The 9,111-nt window shown below is 43.5% G+C and overlaps 1 protein-coding gene across 3 annotated transcripts; it reads right to left on the reverse strand.

Moving 5' to 3' along the window:
- Positions 1-2,061: 2,061 nt before the first annotated feature.
- lgsn (lengsin, lens protein with glutamine synthetase domain) lies at positions 2,062-8,509 on the reverse strand. Of its 3 annotated transcripts, none has more exons than XM_037763315.1 (4): positions 8,175-8,509; positions 7,251-7,971; positions 3,682-3,848; positions 2,062-3,283 (listed from the first exon to the last, which is right to left on the reverse strand). In XM_037763315.1, the coding sequence occupies exons 1-4, from the start codon at positions 8,196-8,198 to the stop codon at positions 2,090-2,092; spliced, it is 2,106 nt and encodes a 701-aa protein (XP_037619243.1). In that variant the 5' UTR covers positions 8,199-8,509; the 3' UTR covers positions 2,062-2,089. The 3 variants fall into 3 exon arrangements, with proteins under 3 accessions (XP_037619243.1, XP_037619244.1, XP_037619245.1); XM_037763316.1 differs by having other exon boundaries at positions 7,251-7,944; positions 8,160-8,509; XM_037763317.1 differs by having other exon boundaries at positions 7,251-7,944; positions 8,175-8,507.
- Positions 8,510-9,111: the final 602 nt, after the last annotated feature.

Here is a 9,111-nt window from a genome sequence, read left to right on the forward strand (position 1 = left end):
CACAAACCACCGGGTGACGTCACGGTGACTACGTCCACTTCTTATATACAGTCTAAGGAAATTACTGAGCCTTTCTGTCAAAAATGAAACTATATTTTTTCCGTTTTTTTAACATTTGACATCTTTAATAGGAACTAGTGACTCGGAGAGCTCTGAGAGACACGGACAGCGTTGGGAGGTCAGGAAGTATTGACATCATTAATAGGAACTAGTGACTCGGAGAGCTCTGAGAGACACGGACAGGTTGTTGGGAGGTCAGGAAGTATTGCATCTTGTTGGTTTTGGTCTTTTCATGGAACTCGTTGACCATAACAAAAACAGTATAATATCACCAACCTTATCCTTTAATGTACTTTTGCTTTGTCTAATTTGTAAAATATTGTTTTTCTATCACGGCTTGATGTTGTTATGTTCTCATCTTGTGGTGATTTTGACTCATGGAAGATATTCATGTTTGAAGCATGTGTGGATGTAACACAGAGAAATCCAACAAAGAATTAAAACATGCAATACAACCACGTTGACTCACAAAGTAATGTGACTCCTGATTAATGACTTCACGTCACTGTGAACAGGATTCATTGGATCTACTTTCTACTGAAGAAATAGTTCCTTTGAGAAGTTACCAGTCTGTTGACGGAGGAACGAGGACGTTGCTTCTGCTGTTGAATATTTGAATGTATTTCTTTCAGGTCGCAGCGCTAGCATTCATCTCCATTCTACTGGTGCAGCAGCAGAAGCTTCAGACTCACATCTGGGCACATAAACTAAAAAGAAATGTGTTTTTTTTAAGTAAAAGTTTATTCTTGACCTTGGAAACAGCAGTTTAGGAAACAATCACACCTCAAAGTCTATTTAGTCGCTGCTGTGGAGCTTTCAATCAAATCACATGACATTAAAATAAATTAAAAAAGTTCTGAGGACTTTAAAGACTTCACTATGGAGGACAAAACCTGCCTAAATACAAAATAAATACAGAAAAGAATATAGAAATAAATAGGTTTGGGGAAATAATGCATAAAAATAAATAAATAAATACATAGATATATTTAATAATGAATAAAGACATTACAAATACATTTTAAAAGAATAAAAAAAAAAAAAGTTAATAATAACAAATAAATAAAAGGTCAAATTAAATACAGCAGATAAATAGGGTAATTAATACAAAGGTAAATAAATAAAGAAGCAAATTAAAACAGAAATATCAATTTAGGTCACACTTTGTCAATTAATTAATGCCTATATTTATATTTAATATTATTTTGTTACATTTAAAGCTTCAGTTGACAGATTTGTTTTAGGCATCACTGGGCAAAACATTTCATAATAACCTTATAATAAATAAATAAATAATAACTAAAAAAATTAATAAATAAATATTGAATGAATTAATCAATAATATATATTTTTTATTCATTACCAAATTTATTGATTTATTGATTTATTTATTGATTTATTGATTGCTTGATTGATTGATTGATTGATTGATTTGTATGCATTATTTTCCCTATCTATTTCCCCAAACTAATTTATTTCTGTATTCTTTTATTTATTCATTTTTGATATTGGCAGGTTTTGTCCTCCATAGAGAAGTCCTTTAAGTCCTCAGAATTAATTTTTTACGTCATGTGATTTTGATAGAAAGCTCCAGAGCAGTGACTCAATAGACTTTGAGATGTGATTGTTTTGTGAACTGATGTTTCCGAGGTCAGTATATAGAGACACAACAACAACAAAACTGCTTTGCACATTGAGGCTGTACTTATACCTTTATTTTGAAATGACTGAAAAATATCTACAATCTGTATAATAATAATAATAATATTATTATTAATAATAATAATAATGATAATAATATTAATAATATTATTATTATTATTAATAATAATAATAATAATGATAATGATAATAATAATAATAATAATAATAATGATAATAATAATAATAATATTAATAATAATAATAATAATAATAATAATAATAATAATAATAATATTAATAATATTAATGATAATAATAAAGTATCAACATAATATATAAAATAAAAAGCTGTCCAGGCTGTTTTCATGCTTTTATTAGTGTGTTTCTAGATGAAATACTCGAGGCACTTGTTCCTCTCATCATCCAGTTCTTGGGTCTCAATCTCAAACTTTTTCATGGCGATGAAATACTGAATAAACGGCTCTCCGAGGGTGCTGCGGATGACGTGGTCCTCCCCCAACGCCTCCAGAGCGTCGTCCATCTTCACGGGAACGGCAAAGTCCTTCTGCTGGCAGGGCGCTTTGTTCAGACCGGCGTCGATGTTCAGGTTTCTCCTGATGCCGTCCAGTCCCGCGGCCACAGTAGCGGCCAGCACGATGTAAGGGTTGGCCATGGCTGAGCCCAGCTTGTTGTCGATGTGCGTCTCCCTCCCGCCGTGACACTTGATGTTAAAGGAGCTGCTGTTATCGTTGCAGCCGCAGGTGGCGTAGAGCATCCGTTTGGGGTCTTTGATGGTCTTGGCGATGTGGCTTCGGCAGCTCAGGCCGGGCGACATCAGGCAGCTCAGGGCGGCGGAGTGGGCGAGGAGCCCGGCCAGCCATTTCCTGCCGATCTCAGACAGCTCGCCCGTCTTCTCCCCGCTAAGGAAGAGGCTACGACGCCCGTTAGCATCCCACAAGCTGTGAGAGAGCACCCCGGCGTTGTACAGGCCGTCGTCGGTGAAGAAGCTGGCGATGTAGCTGTGTTTACGAGCCATCTCTTTGATGCCAGTGCGGAAGGTGAAGGCGGTATCTGCGGCCGCGATCCCAAACTCTGGCCTCAGGTTGATCTCCATCTGGCCGGGGCCGATCGCGGACGCAATGCTGTCTATGTCTGCGCCCATGCAGTACATGCTGTCCACCAGCTGCTGGAAGAAAGGCAGGTCGTGGTTGCCGAGCAGCGTGGTGGCCGGGAACAGGAGCGTCTTTGGTCCGATGCGGTCCGGCGCTCCGAGGACGCAGCATTCGTAAGTGAAGGACGAGTGCAGGGAGAATCCCAGGCTTTGGAGCTGGCCGAGGAGCTGCTTGGCGATGAGGCGAGGTGAAGTGCGGAGGGGGCTTCCTGTCACCGTGCAGGGGTCGCAGATGACCCGGGCCGTCTGCTCGGCCCAGGGTAAGACCCTGAAGGTCGAAAGGTCAGGGATCAGGAGGACATCACTGCTGAAGTTGGCGGCGCTGGCGTTGTCCACTTCGTTGCTCTTAGGGCTCAGGGTCAGCTCCAAGTAGCTTCTCGGCATCGGTACCCCGTACACTGCTTTCTCCTGAGGATGACACGTTTACATTCAAACATCTTTCTACTCAATCACTTCCTTTCTGAGATGAGAAGATCAATACCACTCTGATGTTGGTGCGTTAAGTATGGAGGTATAACTGACAGGTGATTAGCCTAGCTAAGCATAAAGACTGAAACAAGGTTGGCTCTACCAATACCTCTAAAGCTCATATATCATCTTTGTTTAATTTATACACAACAACAGTAATGTTAAAATGACTGTTTGTGGTTTCAGAGGGAGTTAGGTGGTGAAACAGTACCAGCATAAAACTCCCCGGGAAACCAGACCTTCTAGATAGATAGATGGATGGATGGATGGATGGATGGATGGATGGACGGATGGATAGACAGATAGATGGATAGATGGATAAGAGGTGAGGTGATTACGTGGAAGAAGCGGACAGGCACTGTCTTGGACCTGGACACCCCGTGGAGGTCGGTGGCCTCAAAGCGGACGAAGTTGATGTTTTCTCTGGCGATCTGCTGCTTGATCTGCTCCATGGCTGCAATGAACCGCTGATTCCCAAAGACCTCGACCGTCTCCTTTCCGTTATCTGTGGAAAAGAGTTTCAGATGTCTAAAAAAACATTTGACAATCATTGGAAAGTTTAATCTGAAATTCAAAGTATTGCGTTTTTGGAGAAAAAAGACATGAATCCATGTTTTTCCCAGCGGGCTTCCTCCGGGTCTGACAAGAGAAGCCGACGCTGAAGAGCCTGAAACCTGCATCCTGTCTACCAGCCAGCAGGGGGCGACTCCTCTGGTTCTATAGAAGTCTGATAGAAAATGAGCTTCTACTTTTCTCTTGATTTATGACCTCAGTAAACATTGTAAACATGAGTTTATGTTTCAAGTCTTCTTCAATACAGCATGATGTTCATTTAGGGACAAAAACCAAGATGGAGACGGACAACAACCAAGATGGAGACGACCAAAAACCAAGATGGAGATGGACACCAACCAAGATGGAGATGGATACCAACCAAGATGGAGACGACGAAAAACCAAGATGGAGACAACCAAAAACCAAGATGGAGACGGACACCAACCAAGATGGAGACGGACATCAACCAAGATGGAGACGGACACCAACCAAGATGGAGACGACCAAAAACCAAGATGGAGACGACCAAAAACCAAGATGGAGACGGACACCAACCAAGATGGAGATGGACACCAACCAAGATGGAGACGACCAAAAACCAAGATGGAGACGACTAAAAACCAAGATGGAGACGACTAAAAACCAAGATGGAGACGACTAAAAACCAAGATGGAGACGATTAAAAACCAAGATGGAGACGGACACCAACCAAGATGGAGACGACCAAAAACCAAGATGGAGACGACCAAAAACCAAGATGGAGACGACCAAAAACCAAGATGGAGACGATTAAAAACCAAGATGGAGACGGACAACAACCAAGATGGAGACGACCAAAAACCAAGATGGAGACGACCAAAAACCAAGATGGAGACGGACAACAACCAAGATGGAGACGACTAAAAACCAAGATGGAGACGACTAAAAACCAAGATGGAGACGGACATCAACCAAGATGGAGACGACCAAAAACCAAGATGGAGACGGACATCAACCAAGATGGAGACGACCAAAAACCAAGAATGAGACGACCAAAAACCAAGATGGAGACGACCAAAAACCAAGATGGAGACGACCAAAAACCAAGATGGAGACGACTAAAAACCAAGATGGAGACAACCAAAAACCAAGATGGAGACGGACACCAACCAAGATGGAGACGGACATCAACCAAGATGGAGACGACCAAAGACCAAGATGGAGACGACCAAAAAACCAAGATGGAGATGGACATCAACCAAGATGGAGACGGACACCAACCAAGATGGAGACGACCAAAAACCAAGATGGAGACGACCAAAAACCAAGATGGAGACGGACACCAACCAAGATGGAGATGGACACCAACCAAGATGGAGACGACCAAAAACCAAGATGGAGACGACTAAAAACCAAGATGGAGACGACTAAAAACCAAGATGGAGACGACTAAAAACCAAAATGGAGACGATTAAAAACCAAGATGGAGACGGACACCAACCAAGATGGAGACGACCAAAAACCAAGATGGAGACGACCAAAAACCAAGATGGAGACGACCAAAAACCAAGATGGAGACGATTAAAAACCAAGATGGAGACGGACAACAACCAAGATGGAGACGACCAAAAACCAAGATGGAGACGACCAAAAACCAAGATGGAGACGGACAACAACCAAGATGGAGACGACTAAAAACCAAGATGGAGACGACCAAAAACCAAGATGGAGACAGACAAAAACCAAGATGGAGACGACTAAAAACCAAGATGGAGACGACTAAAAACCAAGATGGAGACGGACATCAACCAAGATGGAGACGACCAAAAACCAAGATGGAGACGGACATCAACCAAGATGGAGACGACCAAAAACCAAGAATGAGACGACCAAAAACCAAGATGGAGACGACCAAAAACCAAGATGGAGACGACCAAAAACCAAGATGGAGACGACTAAAAACCAAGATGGAGACGACCAAAAACCAAGATGGAGACGGACATCAACCAAGATGGAGACGACCAAAAACCAAGATGGAGACGAGCAAAAACCAAGATGGAGACGGACACCAACCAAGATGGAGACGACCAAAAACCAAGATGGAGACGACCAAAAACCAAGTTGGAGACGGACAACAACCAAGATGGAGACGACCAAAAACCAAGATGGAGACGGACAAAAACCAAGTTGGAGACGGACAACAACCAAGATGGAGACGACCAAAAACCAAGATGGAGACGGACAAAAACCAAGTTGGAGACGGACAACAACCAAGATGGAGACGACCAAAAACCAAGATGGAGACGGACAACAACCAAGATGGAGACGACCAAAAACCAAGATGGAGACGGACAAAAACCAAGATGGAGACGGACAACAACCAAGATGGAGACGACCAAAAACCAAGATGGAGACGACCAAAAACCAAGATGGAGACAATCAAAAACCAAGATGGAGACAAATCAAAAACCAAGATGGAGACAATCAAAAACCAAGATGGAGACGACCAAAAACCAAGATGGAGACAATCAAAAACCAAGAAGTAGACGACCAAAAACCAAGATGGAGACAATCAAAAACCAAGATGGAGACGACTAAAAACCAAGATGGAGACGGACAACAACCAAGATGGAGACGACCAAAAACCAAGATGGAGACGACCAAAAACCAAGATGGAGACGACTAAAAACCAAGATGGAGACGACCAAAAACCAAGATGGAGACGATTAAAAACCAAGATGGAGACGACCAAAAACCAAGATGGAGACGGACAACAACCAAGATGGAGACGACTAAAAACCAAGATGGAGACGACTAAAAACCAAGATGGAGACGGACAACAACCAAGATGGAGACGTAACCAGGTTTAAAATCCTTTAGAATCAGAGTCGGTCCACTATGGTGTCACTGACCAGTTGATTTTTTTACAATATACGGTTGTTAGATGTTTGAAATATTTAAATATGAGTACTGGTTAAAGTAGAGAAGTTTGAAAAACAACCTCAAAACAGGTAATAAACTATTGATCAAGTTGCTCCGAATGTAAAACTAAGGATTAAAGAGTTCCTTAAAAGAGATCAATACTAAGTTAATTCCTTAAAACTGGCTTATCAGTTTGAACAAGTTAAAAGACCACAAATAAAAATGTATTTCTTTCAGATTGAAGAAGTCGATATCCATCAATCATTGAGTCCAAGTGGAGCTCAAGTTCAAACAGGAACTAGAACAAGACAAAGCCAAGACTTTAAACCAAGACTTCAGCCTCTTTGAATGGTTTGTCCTCACAGAGCTGAGGCCATCTACTCTCTACTCTGTTTTGATGAGATGATGAAGATGAAGATAAGTCTTCATCTCCAACCAAAGCTCCACCTACCTGTGTGAGTAGCTCCAGTCTCTCCCCAGGAGCCTCCGCTGGCGTATGTGTGAGCTCCAACTCCAGGCTGCCTATTTGTGTTGGCATCAGACCTGAGAGAGCTGGATGGATCCACGCCGGAAGGCTGCTGAATAGATGTGCTATCTGTGGACCTGGGCCCCCTTCTGGAAGCGTCACACTGGGGTTTGAAGGTGCTGAACGTCCTGTTGGGGTTTCCATCGTCCTGCCGTCCGTCGGGCCTTCCACTGCCGCCACCGCCGCTGCTGCTGCTGCTTCCATGCAGGTACGTGTAAGGACTCCCTGGCTTCCCATCATCTCTCCCCCGGATGCTGAGCAGAGGACTGTCCCTCAGGATGGTCTTCAGCTCCTCCATGGTCTGCCGGGGGACGCCCCCGTCACCGTAGGGCGCTCTGGTTTGAGAGGACTCCTCTGTGGTCCAGTCGTCCCCGGCGGCAGCTCGGTCCATCCTGGGATCGTCAACGCGCTCGGGGGGCCTGTGAGGCAGCGGGCCGATGGAGATCACCGTGGGGGTGTCTGGAGGTAAAGCGATGCTGGTGGGAGGGTGGACGATGGACGGACCTCCTCTCCTGCTGCCCCAGTCCACCGGAGGAGCGTGTTTCCCACTCACCCTCACTCCCTTCCTGTGGCCCAGGCTCATCCGGGTGCCGTCGATCTGGTCTTTGCTTCGACTCTCCTGGAAAACACACAGTCGGTCACGAGTCTGGTAAGAGACGGTCGAGTTTACATGAAGAGTTACCAAAGAGAGCACGGAACCACATCGGACAAAAACAGACACACAAGTCAAAGAGAAGCGACATATCTGAAGCCAAAGCTGCCGTGTCCGTTCACATGAAGCCAAAGTTGCCGTGTCCGTTCACATGAAGCCAAAGCTGCCGTGTCCGTTCACACCTTTTGAGTTTTTACCTTGAAATCTTCCGAATCATTCATTTCTTTGTTTGGACTCTTTCATGAAGTGTGATTTAGAATTTGATAGCCCTCCTGTGAAGGCAGAGCTTCACGCGCACATCAATCTTTATAGACAATTGGTACAATGGTGACGGATTAGAAGATTCTTTCTGCCCCCCTCGACACCCGCGGGAGTCCGGCTGGAAACTGGCAGCAGCCGGCCGCCGGTGGAACGCCGAGCCGCTGCCGCTGCCGCTGCTTTGAGCTCATTGGCTGCTCGTGAGGACAATTCAGAGGTGCTTTTGTGTGGTTGCAGAGTGAAACTGCAGAGCTCAGCGGCTCTGTGTGAGCTTCCAGAAAGATATGTATTTATTCCAGAGACTATGAGGAGCAGACAATGACTGCTGCTGCTGCTGTTAGTGATGGTCTGTGCATTAAAGAGCTGCTGTCTGACTGAAACACGCTCTAATAAAGAGCATTAAAGAGCTGCTGTCTGACTGAAACACGCTCTAATAAACAGTGTGTGTCCTTAAAGGAAGCAGCTGAACGTCAGTGTTTACAGACTAAAGCAGCGTAGAGTCACTTCTTCATCTTAGCAGTATAATGGTACCACCTTCTAATGCATTATATGGAATCAAATGTTGGTTTATAAGACAGTCTCACCACAAGGTCCATTTAAATACTCACAATTATACACTCAAGAAAAAAGGCAGCGCAGCTTTTTAAACTAATCTCCAAAACTATGGAATAATAATAACCTACCGAGAGCTAGAAGAGATGCAGACATCGCTGAACCTTTAAACTACAACTACAAACCTAGTTATAATATTTAGTTTGGCTTTTAATTGATGTCATTTTTCTTCTTCTTCTTTTTCTTGTTATTATTATTATTGTTGTTGCTGTTATTAATACTTATTTATTTGTTTATTTATTTATTTATTTATTTATTTATTTG

Source organism: Sebastes umbrosus, unplaced genomic scaffold, assembly GCF_015220745.1.
Source record: "Sebastes umbrosus isolate fSebUmb1 unplaced genomic scaffold, fSebUmb1.pri scaffold_79_arrow_ctg1, whole genome shotgun sequence".
Taxonomy (NCBI): Eukaryota; Metazoa; Chordata; class Actinopteri; order Perciformes; family Sebastidae; genus Sebastes; species Sebastes umbrosus.